The sequence below is a fragment of the Pelmatolapia mariae genome, linkage group LG2 (assembly GCF_036321145.2).
Source record: "Pelmatolapia mariae isolate MD_Pm_ZW linkage group LG2, Pm_UMD_F_2, whole genome shotgun sequence".
NCBI lineage: Eukaryota > Metazoa > Chordata > Actinopteri > Cichliformes > Cichlidae > Pelmatolapia > Pelmatolapia mariae.
In genome coordinates this window covers 34,829,726-34,850,447 of record NC_086228.1, presented here as the reverse complement: position 1 = coordinate 34,850,447, position 20,722 = coordinate 34,829,726, and the positions used below count along the sequence as shown (strand labels likewise).

The 20,722-nt window shown below is 39.8% G+C and overlaps 2 protein-coding genes across 2 annotated transcripts; both read left to right on the top strand.

Moving 5' to 3' along the window:
- Positions 1–1,416: 1,416 nt before the first annotated feature.
- Positions 1,417–14,883, top strand: sting1 (stimulator of interferon response cGAMP interactor 1). Its single transcript, XM_063487945.1, has 7 exons — positions 1,417–1,611; positions 2,400–2,626; positions 3,119–3,311; positions 9,093–9,201; positions 9,628–9,872; positions 11,225–11,411; positions 11,814–14,883. Exons 2-7 carry the CDS (start codon positions 2,400–2,402, stop codon positions 12,041–12,043), a joined length of 1,191 nt encoding a protein of 396 aa, XP_063344015.1. The 5' UTR covers positions 1,417–1,611; the 3' UTR covers positions 12,044–14,883.
- A 4,252-nt stretch (positions 14,884–19,135) lies between these two features.
- Positions 19,136–20,720, top strand: si:ch211-39i2.2 (DNA damage-inducible transcript 4-like protein-like). Its single transcript, XM_063499497.1, has 2 exons — positions 19,136–19,391; positions 19,932–20,720. Exons 1-2 carry the CDS (start codon positions 19,223–19,225, stop codon positions 20,372–20,374), a joined length of 612 nt encoding a protein of 203 aa, XP_063355567.1. The 5' UTR covers positions 19,136–19,222; the 3' UTR covers positions 20,375–20,720.
- The last annotated feature ends 2 nt before the right edge of the window (positions 20,721–20,722 follow it).

The following is a 20,722-nucleotide window of genomic DNA, read 5'->3' as shown; positions in this document are numbered from 1 at the left end:
TAACTAGCAGCTGATCAGTTGTGACAGAAAGCAGCTCACTTTGCTTTAAAGACAGAGAGTGTGAATGAATTGCACACATATATATCATTAAAATATCATCCGACTAAGAAACAGTTACTGGTAAAGATTACTCCTGCTTAAAATGTCTAGTATTTTATGTTTAGGCCACATCCGAACCAAAACTCTCCCAAATGCAAACTTAATTAAATAAAAATTTGCATATGAGCAGAGTTTCCAGCATGCAGTGTGCAGCAGTTAAACTCTTCAAAGCGTCTTACACAGCACTCTTTGTTCTTCTTTCAGTTTTATGATTCTGTATGACAAAATTCACTAATACTATCAAAAGTATTTCCACATCTCTGTAGCTAATCATAAATTTCTGAAAAATCATACACGTTTACATGCTTCCTGCTTGTAAAGAGAAGTGATTCCCAACCACTGGTCTGTGAAAACCCCTTTTCATTTTTAACGTTGTTACCCTAACCCCCTTTTGAAGACGGATGTGGCCATTCTTGTGAAAAAGTAGAGTGCAAAGTTACCAGCTAAAGACAGGAAGTCAGCGAAGTGCACCCATAGACTTGCACAGACACCAGCTGATCAGGGCTAATTAACACACAAATAAAACACTTGAATTTCCTTCCTCAAAGCTCAAACATCACGGAAAGATTAGTTAGTAGAGTTAGCTGCTTACAAAGTCCCACAATATATTAAAAATATTATATTCTACTAAAAAATGCACCAACACCACACGTTGTATCACAACGAGTACGCCAAGCCGAAGAGCATTAAAGACAATCAGTTCCACTTTACTGGGAATAACCAAAGTAAAGCACCCAACTAACCAAGCCATGCTGACTATGACTCTGCTTTAGGAAGAAGAACAATATATAATATGCACTGGTTTAAAAGAAAGAACCAACGGACATTAAAAAGCCAAGCAAGACTTTTTTTGATCCCACTGCAGGAAAAGTTGTGCCTTACCACAGCTCAGGTACAGATAGCAGGATGAGCACTTCAGTACTCATCTACAAGTACTTTATAGGAAGTGACAGCAAACAGTGATAACAGCAACCACTGTGTGCAGCATGCTGTTGCAACATTTGAGTCATATAAAATGCTTCCAAGCTTTGAGACTTTTATGGACTAAATAGGGGTTAATGTTCACTAAAATCACATAAATGCCTGTGGAACAAATGAAGATCTTCGATCAGATGGCAGCAGCGGTCTGAGTCTCACAGCAGACGTATCCCCACACATTCAGTTCAAGCTCAAGTTACCTCTCCCTCCCTCTCTCTCATGTATACGGTAGGTCTTTGCTTCACCCTCCCAGCAGCTGAACGAAGGAAACACAATGAAAATTTTATTGGTGCAGAGCCAGAACTTCCTCGAGCGTATTAGCTCTCTACCCGTCTCTCTTTTTTCACTTTCTCTCTCTCTTTCTTTGCCACCCACTCTTTACCTCTCTTTTACTGTGGTAGTTAGAATATTTACGTGAAATGAAAACTGAAATTGCTGTTATAGCATGAGGGGTGGAGACAGAGGGAGAGGAGAGGCACAAATAGAGCAGACAGAGGAAATCTCTCCAGTCTGGATCACAGCAGGCACATCAAGGTGAGTCCCTTCATCTGCATCTTTGTCTCTGTTGTAGTTTTATAACATACTAACAGACAAACTGCACTCTGTTACTTACCTCAGCTGTCTTCAGTGTTCACACTGCAATGAAACGTGATTACCGACACGTGTAACGTTAAAGTAAAAGGCTGCAGCTTCTGTTTAGCGGGACTACATCAAATCAACCAGCTAGCGAGCATGTTAAGTGTACCTCATTGTGCTTTAACACTCTTCAGTAACACCTGTAACACTGAAGTGTTTTGGTGAGAATCTATATTTTGATTCCAAGTTCTATATTGTCACACGGCATCATTTTGCCCTTTGGCACTTCCCTTCTGCCTTTTATGATTGGTGCAGTGCTGTGATGGATGTCAGGATACCAGTTTTGCCTTAACAGGAGAAGAAATTGCAAAACAAACCTGCGCATAACCAGTTTTTCAATAAGCAGGTTTCAGCTGCAGAGGATTCCTGTGGAAAAATTAACCCCACCCCACCCTGTTGGTCTGATTTGTTTATGCTGAATGACTACAGTCCACCTGTTTGCTTCTTCTGTAGGTAGATTCAAGCTTTTGTGTAACAGCTGATGGTGCTCACGTCTTTTAAAGTTATAGAAGTTAAACAAATTTGTGTTAAAAGTGTTCAAACCTCCAAACATCCACAACCATGCAATTTGTTACTCCTGATGATAAACGTTAATATTCCAGACCAGAAGTTAGACTTCAATAAAAAGCTTAACTGGCTCTACAGTATCTATTTTTCTGTAAGCTCTATCTTTTCCTTCCTGACAGATGCAGTGTCCTCGAGAACAGGATGCTCTAATCCCTCAGCCCCGTGGGAATTTACCTAAGCTCTGTGCTGCGGTTCCAGTTGCCGTAACTATAGGATGCATGCTTTTATTCTCTCCTGAGAAGTTGCTTGGCTGGATTGCCATGGCAGTACTCATGCTGACTGTTGGCCCTTTGCTACATGGGCTCTGTCTGCTGGCAGAGGAGCTGATATATCATTCAAACACAAGGTGAGAGGAAAGGTGTTGTAATACATTAACTGTATATGAAAGATGGGAGTAGCTCCATAACATTACTGTTAGCCTCAAGTGGCCACTGAAGGAACTGCAGTTTTTGACTTTGCTTCATTTTCAGCGTCAGAAGTTACAATTGTTACAACTGATTAAAGCAGTTTAAAACCATTCGGTATGCTTACTATCACTATATATAAAACAAGAGACTTGGATCACAGTAACAACTTAGTATCTCCGAGTTCATTGATTTAATTCCACAAGCTGAGACTTTACTGTTCGTGAGTACTGTGTCACTTCTTAGGATGATTTTTAGTAAAGATATTTCTTTCCACAACTGGTGGAGCTTAAAAGTGACAAAAAACATGTTTGCTGCCAAATTATTGTTAGAGATACCGAGACAGCCTTTTTAAAGTAATAATTACTCTGTATAGCAGCAACACGTGTTAACGGGGCCAAAATTTGCCCTTCTTCCTTCCATGTTCTGACCAGATATCGAGGACAAGGGATGCTGAGCCACATGCTCCCTGCCTGTGGTTTGTGGGGCAAGACCCTGCTCGCTGCTGGTGTGGCAAGCCTAATGCTGTACCTGGCTGGACATCATCTACCACACAAAGGCAACATCTGGGAACTCCTTGTCCTTGTGTTTGTCCTTTACCCACTGTTGAAAGTCTCTGGAGTCCTGGTGAGGTTACAGACACGTCTTCATTGCACATCACTGTCTTTCTCTTACAGGGCTTTCAGCCTTTACTTATTATTAAGTATATTATGACAAATATAAAACTGTCACCAAAATGTGAAGAAGAACCACCATGAATTCATGTTTAAAACAAGTATTTTGTTGAAGCAGTATCAATTAAAGCAATGTGTTTGTGTAAAACAGAAATTTACCACAAGATGGTGCAGTTTTTGAACAAACAAGGGTGAGGTGCAGAGCTGTAATTACACAGGGATAGAATTGATGAGGCGATGGGAAAGCTAGGTTAAGAAGAGAGGCGACAATCAGCGAGCAGCAGTACAGCTTATACAGACTGAAAGTGTGGAGGAAGGAGTGGGTGGTGACGTGTGGTGAGGTGTGGGGCAGGAACGGTAGATGGGTTCTAGGTTGGGAGCTGGGATTTTATTAGTTATTGGCTCTGAGCCCCTTCTTGTTTGCAGTGGTGATGGACAGGTTGAGAGACGAGGTTAGGCAGGAGTTTCTGTGGACTGTGAGGTTTAAATATAATACTGGTCTAGAGGTGGAGGTGTGCACTGGAGAGAAGAGGACTGAAAAGAAGAAACAGAGTAAAGGAGTTTAAATACTTGAGGTTAGAAAGAAAACCGTCTGGACTTCTTTAAGTTGCTTGAAGATGTTTACCCTCTCATCCAAGAAGCTTCTTCAGTTCTAAGGTCAAATGATGGGGAGTCACAGATTTAGGCTACGTCCACACTAATACATTTTCATTTGAAAACGCATCATTTTCTCTTCGTTTTGGCCTCCCATCCACACTGAGACGCCATTTTCGTTCAAGGAAAACATTTTGAAAACGCTCTCCTAAGCAGATACATTTGAAAACGCTGTTTTCGCGTCGCAGTGTGGACAGTGAACCCGGAGCCATTTCGAAAACGATGACACATTTTAGTCATGTGATGCAGTCATGTGACCAATTAAACAAAGATAGCGGAGGGCATTATACAGCGTTTGTTTTGTTTGCTTTCAGGTTTGACAGCCTTATTAAAAATTAATATCAGTCTGTACATGCTCCAGAGAGCTTTTCTTCAAATTCTTTAATTCTCACTCGCTTTTGCAACTTTGTACTTTTGTGTTACTCGCAGCAACAACTCCACCTCATTGTTAGTCCATTTAAAAAACTCGGTGCTTTTCCTCGACATTTTGCCGCGACGTTTCAGAGAGCCGGAAAGTAAATAAGCAGCACACAGAAATGAGGCAGGTCGAATCTTCTTGCGCTTCACACATGCGCAGTACTGAAACGTAAGCGTTTTCGTCCGTTTCAATGTGGATGCACAACTCTATGAAAATGACTGAAAACGATAGCGTGGACGCGGAGCGTTTTCAGGCGAAAATGCCGTTTTCAAATTTATCCGGGCTAGTGTGGACGTAGCCTTAAACCTTGTGGGAGTGTCCCCCCCAAGAGGGACAAAGGACCCCCTAATGATCCTCTACTAAAATCACACGAGCCAAGGTGTGAAAACGGTTGTAGATCACAATCAGCCAAGGTTTCAGGTGAACTCATTGTGAAACCTAGCCCAGGATGTGAGTGGGCATTAAGGCGTCTGGGAAGGGATCTCAAAACTGGATTATAGACGGCAGACAATTGGTGTCGTAAACCACCGCCTCTGTTCAAAGAGGGTCGTTCATAGGACATAGTCATAGAAATCATAGTGGACATAGATGTTGCTGCTGTTCAGATCATGTAGAAATAAAGCAACACTTGGGACATCCCAAAAAGACGCTGAACAAGTGGAACATCTGGGAATGGAAAATCAAGAAAAAGTCGTAAACAGGCTGCAACACAAATACAGTAGCACAACTCTTTACCACATTAACATGTCGTGGAAGTTGAGGATGCACTACACAAGTGCTGCTACCTCATTTCAGATGTTGTTCACACAGCGCTCCTCAGTAAAGTAATTCATCATTCCAAAGAAATCCAGTTCTCATGATGATGAATGTTCTCTCCTCTTGATCCAGCTGCCATTGCCGCAACCAGAGCTAAACTCACATTGCAGACAGTCATTAATTAGCAGCACTTCTGGAATGTCCACCAGCCTGTCTACACTAGAAGACTTTCACTATGAACATAAACACGGCGCTACAGGCAGGTGTGCACAACCAGTCAGGTTAGTTGAAGGGCTACCGACTCGCCATGCTCAACAGTGCATGCAATCGTCCCAGCAGCAGTCTGTCTTTACCTGCACTCAGACGGTAGATGTGGGATCTCAAACATACATTACCAGTCATGACTCTTTACGTTGTAGATTCTCACTGAAGGCATCAAAACTATGAATGAGCACATAAGGAATTATGTAGTAAACAAAAAAGTCTGAAATAACTCCAAACATGTTTTAAATGTTAGATTCTTAAAAATGTCTGCCCATTGCTTTGATTACTGCTTTGCACATTCTTGGCATTCTCTCGATGAGCTTCATGAGGTCGTCAACTGAAAGATTTTCCAACAATCTTGAAGGAGTTCCACTTGTTGGCCTTTTTGCCTTCGCTCTGTGGTCCATTTAAATCAACGGTGTCACCAGTAGTTCACGGTAGGAACCATGTATGTAGAGACCATCCGTTCACCTTTTCTGCATCTCACGGCGGCTGGAACCAAAGATTTGAAATTTGGACTCATCAGACCAAAGCACAAATGTCCACTGGTCTAATGTCCATTCCTTGTGTTTCCTGGTCCAAACAAATCTCTTCTGCTTGTTGCTTTTCCTTAGTCATGGTTTCTTAGCAGCTATTTGACCATAAAGTCTCCTCTGAACAGTTGATGTAGAGATGTGTCTGCTACTGGAGCTCTTTGCGGCATTTACAGTGGCTTGCAAAAGTATTTGGCCCCCTTGAACTTTTCCACATTTTGTCACATTACAGCCACAAACATGAATCAATTTTATTGGAATTCCACGTGAAAGACCAATACAAAGTGGTGTACACGTGAGAAGTGGAACGAAAATCAGACATGATTCCAAACATTTTTTACAAATAAATAACTGCAAAGTGGGGTGTGCGTAATTATTCAGCCCCCTGAGTCAATACTTTGTAGAACCACCTTTTGCTGCAGTTACAGCTGCCAGTCTTTTAGGGTATGTCTGTACCAGCTTTGCACATCTACAGACTGAAATCCTTGCCCATTCTTCTTTGCAAAACAGCTCCAGCTCAGTCAGATTAGATGGATAATCGATTGGATTTAGATCTGGACTTTGACTGGGCCATTCTAACACATGGATATGTTTTGTTTTAAACCATCCCATTGTTGCCCTGGCTTTATGTTTAGGGTCGTTGTCCTGCTGGAAAGTGAACCTCCGCCCCAGTCTCAAGTCTTTTGCAGACTCCAAGAGGTTTTCTTCCAAGATTGCCCTGTATTTGGCTCCATCCATCTTCCCATCAACTCTGACCAGCTTCCCTGTCCCTGCTGAAGAGAAGCACCCCCAGAGCATGATGCTGCCACCACCATATTTGACAGTGGGGATGGTGTGTTCAGAGTGATGTGCAGTGTTAGTTTTCCGCCACACATAGCGTTTTGCATTTTGGTCTCATCTGACCAGAGCACCTTCTTCCACATGTTTGCTGTGTCCCCCACATGGCTTGTGGCAAACTGCAAACGGGACTTCTTATGGTTTTCTGTTAACAATGGCTTTCTTCTTGCCACTCTTCCATAAAGGCCAACTTTGTGCAGTGCACGACTAATAGTTGTCCTATGGACAGATTCCCCCACCTGAGCTGTAGATCTCTGCAGCTCGTCCAGAGTCACCATGGGCCTCTTGGCTGCATTTCTGATCAGCGCTCTCCTTGTTCGGCCTGTGAGTTTAGGTGGACGGCCTTGTCTTGGTAGGTTTACAGTTGTGCCATACTCCTTCCATTTCTGAATGATGGCTTGAACAGTGCTCCGTGGGATGTTCAAGGCTTGGGAAATCTTTTTGTAGCCTAAGCCTGCTTTAAATGTCTCAATAACTTTATCCCTGACCTGTCTGGTGTGTTCTTTGGACTTCATGGTGTTGTTGCTCCCGATATTCTCTTAGACAACCTCTGAGGCCATATTTGTACTGACATTAGATTACACACAGGTGCACTCTATTTAGTCATTAGCACTCATCAGGCAATGTCTATGGGCAACTGACTGCACTCAGACTAAAGGGGGCTGAATAATTACGCACACCCCACTTTGCAGTTATTTATTTGTAGAAAATGTTTGGAATCATGTCTGATTTTCGTTCCACTTCTCACGTGTACACCACTTTGTATTGGTCTTTCACGTGGAATTCCAATAAAATTGATTCATGTTTGTGGCTGTAATGTGACAAAATGTGGAAAAGTTCAAGGGGGCCAAATACTTTTGCAAGCCACTGTATCTGAGCTCTAATCTGAGGTGGTGTTAACTTGAGATTTCTGAGGCTGATGTCTCGGATGAATTTATTCTCTTGGTCACTTGGTCTTCCTTTCCTGGGGCGGTCCAGTTTCATCATAGTGCTTGATGGTTTTTGCGACTGCACTTTTTTTTTTTTTTTTTTTACGTCCAGATGAACAGATTCAACTTTTGGAGATTTAAAATAAAAATCAATATTTCAAAATGAATCCTTTAATAAATACTTAATAAACACTCCCAATAAAAACCTCATTTCAAAAACCGTTTTCAATTTCCAAATTAAAAAAGAGATTTTCAAAATCTTTTTACTTTACTGACATTTTCCACTGCACTTGGGGACACATTCAAAGTTTTAGCAATTTTCCAGACTGACTGACCTTCAGTCCTTAAAGTAATGATGGACTGTTGTTTCTCTTTACTTAGCTGGTTGGTTCTTAGTTCTAACTACTGTTAGAAATCATAATATGAACTCTAACAGTTGTCAAATAGGGCTGTCAGCTGTGTACCAGCCTGACTTCTGCAGAACACAACTGATGGTCCCAGCCCCATCAAGAAGGCAAGAAATTCCACAAATGAACCCTCACAAGGTGCACATGTGAAGTGAAAACCATTTTAGGTGAATACATCATGAAGCTCATTGAGAGAAGGCCAAAGATTTGCAGCGCTGTCAACAAAGCAAAGGGTGGCTACTTTCCAATTTTGTTGTAGTATTGTACTAAGTATGAATGAGCAATGATAATAAAGAGTTATCTTAACTTAAATACTTTCAGGAGAATTATTAATAATTCTTCTCTTTGCTACATATATCAATATATCTTGTTTCATATATTTGATGTCTTCAGTTTGTATCTACAATGTAGAAAGTAGTAAAGACAAAGAAAAACCATTAAATGAGAAAGTGTGTCCAAACGTTTGACTGGCAGTGTATTTGATTATGTTTTAGTAGTTGAAGCCTTTACTGAGCGGCTACATTTGAAGAGAATTCACCAACCTGACAATTTGATCTCAGTCAGAGCTCGGTGTGTGTTTGTGGCTCACAAATAAAAACAGCTTTAAAGGACTACACTACAGAAAGACCAGTCCCTCCCCGGGGCTTTACCTGATTAAAACTGATATGGCATTTCTTGAGTAAAAATAGACTCTAAACATGTCTTCATTAGCAACAATGACCATTGCGTTTTGCACAGATCTCTTTTGGTGCAGCTGACTGTGTCCCTCATGCTGAATTCAACCTAAAAATATATTTGTTCCACATGGAAAAGGGCAGCTTGGGTGAGAGGATGCCCTTTTTTTCCCCTGGCACCTTCAGCAGGGTGTCAGGTGGCTCCTGAGCATAGGTGAAGTGTTGTGACATTGTTGCGGCTGTTTCTGTGGTTGGCATGCAGGGTCCGTCGGCGGTGGAGGTGTCAGACATCTGCGAGGGGAGGAAGAAGAACGTAGCCCACGGCCTTGCCTGGTCCTTCTACCTGGGATACCTGCGACTGGTGCTGCCACGTCAGTAACATGACAACATCTATAAACAAATCATGTTTTGCCCTCATGTCCTGTTAAATTCAGTGTGTGTCCATGTGTGCAGAGGTTTCTCCCTGTTAAAAGGGAGTTTTTCCTTTCCACTGTCGCCAAAGAGCTTGCTCTAAAGGGGTCATATGAATGTTGGGGATTTCTCTGTCTTCAGCTTACAATATAAAGAGCCTTGAGGCAACTGTTGTTGTGATTTGGAGCTATATAAATACAAGTGAATTGATTTAAATTAAATTTATTAACCAGTTCAGGTTGAATCTATTAAGCTGCTAGACTTTGTTGTCTGTTCTTTTTGGCTCACAGGGTCACATTGCTACACTTTCTTCTCTATTCTAGAGATGGAGGATGAATGTGAATGAAGAGATCTGAATTGGTTTCTGTGTTTGCGTGTCTATTCAGATTTGGAGCAGTCCATCGCAGCGTTTTGTGCCACACACCAGTTAAACAACATCAGTTGGGGTCGTGGCTCCAGGAAGCTCCTCATCCTCATCCCTCTCAATGCCAACATTTCCCATAAGCTGGAGGACGAGGATGAAAACATCCAATTCTATGACAACCTACCAAACAATGAGATTGACAGGGCAGGAGTCCGGGGGCGGGTCTACAAGCACAGTGTGTACCGCATAATGGATGAGAATAGGAAGGTATGCAAGCATAAAGTAACCCAGGCATAGTTTTGTTTGTTTTTTTACTTGATTAATGTGCATCAGACTGGACTGAAGTCCATATTAAAAAATGTTTGGTCAGTATTAAACAGCTGTAAATGTCTCGTGCAGGAAATGAACTCAGCGTCGGGTTTTTTTGCTGCAAGTGTGGTTTGAAAGACTCAGCATGGTCATATTTTTCTCCTTTGGTCAGATTTGCAAAGATTGCACAGTTTAAATATGACAGACAGCGAGAGTCACAGCAAAGTGACAGACTCAAGGGCCTTTTTCTCTATACATAATTTGCTTCAGTATCTTAGAGAACATCAGCGTGCTGTGTATCCAGCGTGTTTGATGCAGCAAATCTAACACGCTGGATACACAAGTAATAGTTCAGTCAAAAGAAAGGAAGTTTGGGGCAACATGAAAGCATTTCGGGTTTCATTTAAGACTAAAAATAGCCACAGATAGCTCAAAGTGAATGGCTTTAATTTACTGCTGCAGACATTACATGGAATCAGGTTATTTTTACATATATATGCATATATATTCAGTTTAGTGCATATTTAATGTGCACTTTTTACTTCATCTTGGACAAGTACTTTAGAGTCTAATACTTTAGAAACAAAACACATCTTGAGTAATGATTTATAACGTCAATTTGCTGGCCATTTTTCTTCAATATTACAATGATTAATATCAATTTGGGAGTTTGACAGGTGGATGCTGGGGTGGTGGAGGGGTTGAAACAGCAGGCAGAGTTGAAGGGAGGAGAGATGGGAAATTTTATCATTCAAATAAACTTAAATTTGCAGGACGTGTTTGGTGTATGCTTTTATGAGTGTGAAGGGATCCGTGCTGCATACCGTCCTTGCTGAGTGGCCAAGCGCTAAAGTTGCTCTTTATGTTACTTTTGCTGTAGCTTTAACATCATGATCTTCCTCAGTGAAGCCAGGAAATCCTAACAGCTTTACACTGTCTGCTGAGCTGATTGTGACATTATTTCACTGAGTATTTATTTCCGGGTTACGACATACTATAAAACAGACTCCTTATCATCTGATATTTTTTGTACTTTGAAATAAAGAAATAAAATAATCTGCCTCACCTTTGACTATTTCCCTTCAATAGCACAGCATTGGTACGACCTCCTGGTTAAACCAAAGAATCCATCAGTGGAGAGCTAGTTTGTGAAAGCGCAGAAACAGCACCATCTAGCTGTAAAACACGAGAATCAAACATATCTGAGAGGAGAGTGCTGCAAGCTTTTAAAGGATTATCTGTCCGGGAAATATATCTTTCCCTGAGTGTCTGTTTTTTGTTCATGTCTGTGTGTGTTTGTGTGTCAACAGGTCCATGAGTGTGTGGTGGAGTATGCGACGCCTCTGCTGACGCTGTACAACATGTCCCAGGAGAGCAGCGCTGGTTTTGGGGAGCCTGAGCGCAGACAGCAGGTTCTGCTCTTCTTCAGGACCCTGCAGGACATCCTGGAGCACTCGCTGGAGTGTCGCAACCGCTACAAGCTCATCCTGCTCAATGGTAGTGTGTGTGTGTGTGTGTGTGTGTGTGTGTGTGTGTGTGTGAGAGAGAGAGAGAGGGAACTTTGTACTCCCAGCATGACACAGGCTGCTTTTAGGGGGATTTTAGCTTTCAGCTTATCCACTTTCCCACAAGGACGTTGTGGCTGTTTTTAAAGGGGTTTTGTTGCTACACTGGAGTCTAAATGTGGCACAGTATGAAGCTGAAATGAAATATGTAGGTCAGAGGATCAGTTTCAGGAACATTTCTGGCTTTGGTCCAGTTAACTGTGGCCTCATGTGAACTCATGTTTATCTTTGTGATGGAACTGAATATCACTGTGTAGTTCTTCGATTGTTATAAAGCTGAAAACATGGAATTAACAACCAGATAATCTTCTTCTTCATCTTCATCGTTTTCTAGATGAGCAGGAGGATGACCCTCACTTCCTGTCCAAGGCCATCCTCAGACACTTGGAGCAGCAGGAGAGAGAGGAGTTCTGTCTTACACCAAATCCTCAGCAAGAGAGGGCACACCCATTTGTGGGCAATGCAGATACTAATAATGGTGAAGTGATGAGCAGAGACCCCACGCTCATGATCAGCCTGGAGCAACCTCAGCCTCTGAGGGTACCCACGGAGGACACTTACTAAGTCAGCAGACAAAGATGAAGACCAGCTCTATGGAGGACCAGAAGAGCCACGTGCATCAAAATAAAGAATTTTGTGCTTCATTAATAAATTTGTCCAAATAATATGCATTTTATATTTAATTTTTAAATAATTTTATTAATTTAAAAATCACTAAAATAATTTATTATTCAATATATAAATCATTATTTCAAAATCCCAAATCTAATCTATTTGCTAATAAAATAGCGAATTCACGAGCTAACAGGAACGGAAAAATGCAGGGAGGAAATGGATTGGAAAATGTCAGTAAAGTAAATCTGTCTTATTTAAATTGCATTTTAAAACTCTCTTTTTTAATTTGGAAATTGAAAACGGTTTTTGAAATGAGGTTTTTATTTCGAGTTTTTATTAAGTATTTATTAAAGGATTCATTTTGAAATATTGATTTTTATTTTAAATCTCCAAAAGTTGAATCTGTTCATCTGGACGTAGCGTTTTGTGGGAGAAACGTTTCGTCACTCATCCAGGTGACTTCTTCAGTCTCAGCTGACTGCAGGTTTCCCCAAATCTTATAATCAGTACATTTGCATGATGACTGAAACCAGCCCACTGAAGGAACAATGGGCTGGGAGGTCAGTTCCTTAATCTTAATTATGCAATTTTATACTTGTACCTTTATTTTAAATTAAATTATTAAATCATAAATTACTTTAGTAATATTTAAAGAAATAAAACAATTATAAAATGAATTCCTAAATGGATTTCCTAATGCATATTTTATTGCACAATTCATTACTGAAGCACAAAATCCTTTATTTCAATGTTCGTGGCTCTTCGGGTCCTCCATGAGGCTCAGCCTCCGTCACTGTGTGCTAACTCTGCAAAATGATCATTTCGTATATTCCTATACGAATATACGTATAGGATATTCATATATTATTTAAAATAATGGATTCAATTTATAGCTTGTTGGAGTTTCTTATATAGATTCTTTTTTTTACATTTTATTTTGAAAGTACCTTTTGTGCATCCACATTATAGAATAATTCAAATTCTCCAAGAATTGGCACCAGTCCGTTGCGGGGCTATCACACAGAGACAGACAACCAATCACACTCAGGGGCTAATTTGGATTCACCAGTCAAAGTGTCGTCTGTGGACTGTGGGAGGAGAGAGGGAGAACGTGCAAACTCGCACACAAATCTTGCTGTGGAGCGACAGCGCTAACCTCCACCACCGTGCCACCCAATGCAAAGACAAATGGTGATTAAATGATCATTCAAAATAAACCAGTCTGGCATGATTCATTTGTTCCAGCTGTTAAAACTGTTAATTAAAATGTATAATTAATAATAATTTGAAACATGTTGAGATAATTAAAACAACTAGCATGTTCTCAGATGTCAGGCTAGCACTGCCGTAAACATGAGACTTTTATTGTGAAGTTAAAAATTAACATTGTAAAAAGGATATTTCAGCATACAGAGGATCCAAAGGTGTTCTTTAAAGCAGGAGGAAAAGGTCAGTAGCTCTCTTAAATATGGCTAAAAACAGCCAAATTCAGCTCATCTGTGGGCTGCTACACCTTCCATGAACGATCTGTAAAACTAGGAAAGCATTGATTTATCATCAAAATCTTTCTTTCATTTAGAAAATTATATCAGTGCTCTCACAACCAAAGACAAAGGTTAATGTAGGTGTCCAAGTAAAAGTCTGAAGTGAATAGTATTTGCAAAAGTCAGGTGGCGCATCTAAAAGAACTAGAATCATCTATCAGCCTTCTTAATTTATTTCAAAGATGCTAGTTTATGGAATAAATCCCTGCAGTTTTTTAAGCTGAAATTTTAATTACAGTTATTCAATTATTCATTCATTTACACTAAAACATGCTTGTGCAACATGTTCATGTCTATGTACTAAACTCAATATTAAATCAATACAGCTTTACAAGATTTTTGTTAGGTAATATTCTGGAATAACTATCATTAATAAATGGACACTGATAGTTAATTAACTGTGAATCAACACTGTTAAACAATGAATGTAATAATAATGAATGTACTATTCCATATATGGTTTTTAATAACGGTTTTTGTAAAGGTGCAAATGATGTCTGTAAAATGATAAATCTGTAAACTTTATTTGGATTGCTATTATAAAGTTATTACGGTTTAACCGATGTTTATAATTCCAGTTAACATGCGTGCGGTATGAATGTGGACGATGTTGCTGTGAGTCACAAGACTGAAACTGCAGGTTTTCTTCTTTTTTATTTTACTGTTTAGTTTAGTTTTCCCGTTAGCTTTCCTTCTGCCTTTGCTGTCAGTTTAGCTTTGTTAACGCAGGAAAGTTCTTATTGTGAAGTAAAATTAGAGTTAAGTCAAATTTGGGATTGTAATGGTCAAACCCATGGCCACACTCTAAAAGTCCGTAACTCCTATGTATTTTTATTGTTTCATCTGAACACAATAACACACTTTAGTTTCCAATAAGTTTATTGATTGGTTTGGATACATTTGTTCTATTTGTAAGCGTGCACATTTACTTTACTTATGTATTCATACCAGTTCATTACTTTGTTTGATCTTTGACTAACCGTTGCTTCTTCTGACTAACCTGCCATGATCCCTGGGAGTTGGTGTTTTTGTGCTTTATGATTGTGTTTTGCTTAGTTACCCCTCGTGTGTCATAGTGGTCTGATCAGCCATTATCTATACCTTTGTGTGTCATTTCCTGTTTAGGTCAGTTATGTCTGTCTGGGCAGTCATTTGGTTTGTTAAGGTTGCAGTTCTCTGCCTGAGTTTAGTTTTGTTTCTTTGACCTCTTTTATGAGCTCAACATTTATTACTTTTGTAAATATAATTTTGGGGTTAAATAAATGGAAACCCTATTTTTCTAATAATTCCTGTGACTCCTGCTTTTTTCAACTCGCTCCATCACAGGGTTGCATTATAGTTGTAATATGTGTATCACATGACCAAAAGGACTAAAGGGGATCTCTGGATACTTTAAAGTCTTGAGAATGAAGACTGGCTCATGGATCAGTGATGAAGCCTCGATTACAAGCACAGCATTTGGTTATCATGCTGTGCAAAAACACTATAAAAGCTGCTACATTTGTAGATATTATTATTATTATGTTCATAATCAGCACAGGTAGGTCCACTGGTATTTGGAAATTAACAAAGTTTTTATAATTGTGCCTCGGTACACCACCATCAAAGTTGGCACTTGTATTCAAGTGCCAACTTTCAGCTTCGATTCAAGAGGGTTTACAAAAAGTTCCACACATCTTTATTCACAGTCCAACATTTTGATGGTGGCGTGTGAGGCGAGGGGTTTAATAACATCTGTTCCACGAGCTGAAATATTTTCACACGAGGTCAGTTCACCAATATTAACTTTGAACTTCACATTTAGTAAACAGCCTGCTCTCTGTGTTTGCTTTGTCACAATGCGCTCATTCCTATCTATCCATCAGTGTGTCAGCTGATGTTAGCTGTGTGGGATGTTGTGATGTTTTGCTCCTCTCTGGAAAACAGGTTGGACTTGCCTCCCGGAATCATGCATCTGTTTTAATCAAACAAAGAAGTATAATCATTAAATATTAGCATACACAGTTACATTCAGTTACACTGCTGAATTAAACAATTTGTTAAAAGTATCTTCAGCTAAAAGTGATTTCTTTTCTCCAAAGCAGGAGCGTCTTCATACGAAGTGGTGTACACTTCATATGAAGTTCATATGAAGTGTACACCACTCCACTCCAGTTCATATGAACTTCCATAAAACACACATTTTGTCTTGTTTTTAACTCCAGCTAGTTATTACAAAATCAGCTAATTCACTAGTTCCTATTAAACTAGATGTTGAATGTTGATCTTCAACACTGAATTCAAGGCTTTTTTCATATAGTAATATCTGAATTATATTTCCCTTAAACATGTATTTTCAGTGTTATGAGCATAAGGCCTTAATGTGGAGATTAATTCACACGAGCGCAACCAAAGACGACTGCTTTTCTTTGCAGATTGTTTCATCTGAAGGCCAAAAGGAAAGAAAATTTCCACTTTGTTACTTTTATGGGTTTTGGAACAAGAACTTGTGTTTGCCTGTCGAGTCCACTTGATGCACAGTTTCATCTCCATTTCTGCTCGTTTACACCATCGATCTAAATATTATAAACCCCACAACTGTTCTGTGTTCATAATGCAGCACAACTGGATCAGATCCCCGTGGCTGTCGACTGATCTGATGCAACCTCGCGGAGCAGTTTCACCGGCTGCGCTCTCAGTCATGAGGTGTTTGTGAGTGCATGTGAAATGCAGATAAACAGGCTTGGTGCCAGGCATCTTGTGACCGCTTCTTTTGTTTATACAGTCATTGAACACATCTTCCTCCTCTTCCCTCTTCTTTACTAAATACCATGACTTTACATGAACTCTTTTGAATTCTGTACTTTTCCAGTTTTTCTCTTTTCCCTCATTTATATGTAGCCGTCTTTCCCCACCACTGATAATAAATATGCCACAGACAGTGATCGTTTTAGAGGTCACACATTTAATCCAGACGTTAATAAGTTAAAAAGCGCAGCAGGTAAAACATTTAAGAACCATGGCAGCAATAATAAAAGTATAATAAATAAACAAATAAGAAAAGAATAAGAAAAGTCACATTTACATTTACGTAGCAACACTTCCTTAGCACTAAATGAAAGGTGCTCTGTTTGCACATGATTTTTCCTCTGCTCACATTTCTGAATGCTCACAGGACGTTTTATAATTATAGCAGTGAGTCAGCGGAATAGCAGTCAGTGTTGATCACTTTGAGAAGGATATGTTATGTGAATCATTTAGTGTCACATGTGCTCACACCTTGCAGCTTTTCTTAATATCTTAATAAAAGAACCAAAGGTAACACTTCATAATAGAGTTTACTAATAAACTTTATTTTAAGTTTAATGAATTACATATTGTATTATTGTTATGCTTTACATTAAGGTCCATACATTTATAGACAGTGATCCAAATCTTGTCTTTGTGCTTCTCTGCACCACCACAGTGCACTTAGCTTTCATTCAAGGAAAACAAAAGCTGAACTTTTGGGGAATTTTGGACATTTTCCTGCATTGAAGCTAAACAGCAGGGGAGGAATGCACTGGAAATGCCTGAAACTGAAGAGGGTGATCACAGAATTATTTCTATGGCTATTAAAAGCAACAACCAGCCAAGTCCTGACAACACTCTGGAGGACACTGTCATCAAGAGACGCCTTGGTGAATGTAAGTGCAGAGGGTTTAAAACAGGTGCAAATCACCGGTTGCATAAGGCCATATTAGACTTGCGTATCAAAAATAATCTAAAATTGTGTTAGTTTGACAACTTAATCTGAGTCTCTGTTATTAAACCCCTCGCCTCACACACTACGTGTGAAGTTTACTTTGGAAGTGACAAAACACAGAAAGCTTATTCTGAATAGTTGTGTAATTAAAACACACACACACACACACCACACTGAATATCTTAAACAGTGAGTGTTGGTTTTACAGCACTGTCACTATACATTGCATTTCCTTGTCACCCCACAGTGTAGTTCCCCTGCATTTCCACAGAAAGACGCTTCCTTCTTAGTGGCGAGCCTCTGACTTGACGACAGCAGCTAGTCTGAACATGACTGGCTGCCAGCTGTGACGTTTCACAGCAGGGAGATTTCCCAAGACCATGACTCAGGTGTGAGTCTTTAACCTGTAACCTTCCTACTGCTGTCTGCTCTCACGTAACCTAAGTAGGTTGGACTTAAAGCAAGGAGCTGTTTGGTGTCATGGAAACACTGTCCTTTGATTGGAGGAAAAAGCTCCTTTCCCTCGCCAGATGAATATGAATTTAAATGACCGGTGTGTATTAGACAATTAGTCATTTGTGAGCAATGCATGATTTATGACGCCAACATGTCTGGACTTGAAAACAACACTGTGGGATTCAGAGGAATCTTTTGTGCAGTTATAAGAGTTAGATGGATTGCTTAAACCTTTGGATCTGCAGCAGGCCACTTTTGTTCATTTATTAGTATTTTTTTAGTACTAGTAGTTTTTTAAATCAGGTATGTAGAGCCTTCATTTACAGACACATGCTAATACAAATATTCTACTACAAATAAAGGTCCTGGAGCATAACTGAAGAAAAGTGAACTTTGTGTGTTTTCTACATTATATGAATTAAAATTTTTATAGACAATAAATGTTACTTCCCATATGGTTTTCTGGAAAAATAGGGAAATATATATTATGTGGAAAATCCAAATATTCTCTGTTTTGATCTTGAGTTTTCAAAAATCATGTATGAACTGACTGTAAACCTTATTCAGCTTATTTACTATAATGAATGGTTGCCTGCACACTATTTTTATTTATTTTTTTGATTATTTGCTACTTGAAAAAAATATAAATTTACAAACCTTTCTCCAGGAAATCTAAAAATTTCGTAAATTACAGGGTCATAAAAATAAATGTTAGAAAATGTCATAAAATGTTTTAAGAAAATACTCTTAAAATGTGTGGGAGTGGAGTTAAAAAATAAACACAAATACATCAAAAATGGAATGTTTTTCATAAGGTAAACTGAAAGGGAAATGAAATTCAAAAAGAATAAAAAAAAACAAAGGTAAAAATAGGCAGTAAAAACACAATGTTGATTTAAGTCATTTTACTAATTTTGTCCATTATTTGCTATATATTGGTGTTTTAAATGTCATAATCGTGTCAAATGTGTCATTTATCTTTTTTAATCTATTTAATCTGTTTTTAATATTATTTTGTAGGATGTTAAGTGCAACTTTCATAAATATATAGAGTTAAAAACAATAGACGTGTACGAGGCACACAAATATTACAAGGTAGGACGATACATAAGGAAATATCTTCATTTATTAATTAATAATAAAACTAAATATTACAAATAACTACTGAGCTTTTACACCAACTTTCTGCAATCTCCTCGCGCGTTGCGTGATCCGGAAATTTCTGGCTCAATCCACCAAGCCCCGCCCACACGTGCGAGAGCTCAGCTGACGCAACCGACAGCTCGGGTATAAAACCTCCGCGCTCACAGCCGACAGCCGCTCAGCTCAACCAACTCGATACATGGAGAAGACACAGACCAAACGCTCGGAGGAGATACCGGTGCTTCACAAACAGGAATCAGGATGGTCTATAGCTCGGCTCTGGTCTTTGGACACCTCTTGTCGGAGGAAGAAAACGTCGTAGAGATGATAGGAAAGTGCTTTTGTCCGCTAAAGATAACAGGACAAAAGATGAGTTCATCCCGGCGGGGAAGCGTCGAGAGCTACGAAGAAAGCGAGAGCATTTCATCCTGTAAGTTGTTCATAAAGTTAGTGTTTTGTTTTTTTTAATATACTTTTATCCAGTTTATATAAAAAGGCGAAGGTTCTTCCTTAAGTGCTCCTGGTCTAAGGACTGCTCTCTCTCTGGCAGAGCCTTTAAACACCGCTAATGCTATTTAAATATCAATGGTCCAAAGTAAACCTTGGAACCGGTTGGAAGTAGAACTAAACCTTCGCGTTAGAACAATGGGGCATTGAACTGGCAGTGCTCGTTCACGGGACACTCGTCTGATGCAAGCCCTTCAGCTTTTGGATCAGCTGATCACTTGCTGAGCTTTTCAGAGCGCTTCCTTGTTCGCTGCTGATGCAAAGCCTTTATTCTGGTGACGTACTATATTAAGTGCAGCTTTCATGTGATTTAAAATCTGTCCAAAGTAAATTGATTCAAGGGTCTGACACTCAACGTTCCTAGTGTAGAGAAAAGGAGGGACCCTTTGGCGTGGATATTAAACTCTTAACGAGATGGTGTGACTTGTTTCTCATTCTGACTCTGCTTTGTCTCTTTATTCAGTTGCTGACCTGGACGCTGGTCTGGAGCACGAACAGCGGCTTTTCCAGCAGGTTGTGACTCAGCAGATGGAGCGTCGCCTCACTGAGGCCAAGGCTTCCATCCTCAACTGCCAGGTGCTGCTGCTACCTCGCCACATGACCACCAGGATTAGTCAGGATGTGGTGCGTGCTTCTGCTGATGAGCCCTGTGGGCTCCGGGGGGCCTCCATCAAGCTCTACATCGATGGCAAAGACGGCCTGAAGTACATTGGGAGCATCTTCCCCGATTCCAGCGTCACGCCAACTTTCGAGCTGTCTGTGGTCTTCAAGGCAGAAAGTGATGGCTGGCCGTCATTCAAGAACATCTTCGATACCAACAAAGTTTTGAAGCTGAGACCAGAGTACCGACTGGTCAAGAGGAAGCTCTACTCCTCTGCCAGTCCTGTTGTTCACGACTTCAACTAGGGGTGAAGATGAGACGCTAAACCATTACCCATGTGTGGTTTTAACCATCAGCTACATGTAGTCTGCCATGCACTGGAACCTGATTGCCTTCCTGTAGTTTTTAAAGTGAGTTATTTTTCTGTATGAAACTCTGACAGGAGGCCCACTGTATTTTTTTTTCTTTTTTTTATATTTATTTTTTTTCCCTTTTCCTCTATTCTGTAGTTGATGACAGTATTTTTGCACCAGTATTTGAATGTAAAGATGTGTACACTGGAAATGTGTCAGTACAGGATTGGGCAGGTCTCATTCCTGAAAGATGCTTTTTAATATACAGAATGCAAAATAAACTTTTTGCACAACTTCAGT

Coding starts and splice junctions, on each gene's coding strand:
- sting1 (XM_063487945.1), top strand. CDS start 2,400: ATGCAGTGTCCTCGAGAACAGGATGCTCTAATCCCTCAGCCCCGTGGG. Junction 2,627..3,118: donor ATATATCATTCAAACACAAG/GTGAGAGGAAAG, acceptor TGTTCTGACCAG/ATATCGAGGACAAGGGATGC. Junction 9,873..11,224: donor TAATGGATGAGAATAGGAAG/GTATGCAAGCAT, acceptor GTGTGTCAACAG/GTCCATGAGTGTGTGGTGGA.
- si:ch211-39i2.2 (XM_063499497.1), top strand. CDS start 19,223: ATGGTCTATAGCTCGGCTCTGGTCTTTGGACACCTCTTGTCGGAGGAA. Junction 19,392..19,931: donor AAGCGAGAGCATTTCATCCT/GTAAGTTGTTCA, acceptor CTCTTTATTCAG/TTGCTGACCTGGACGCTGGT.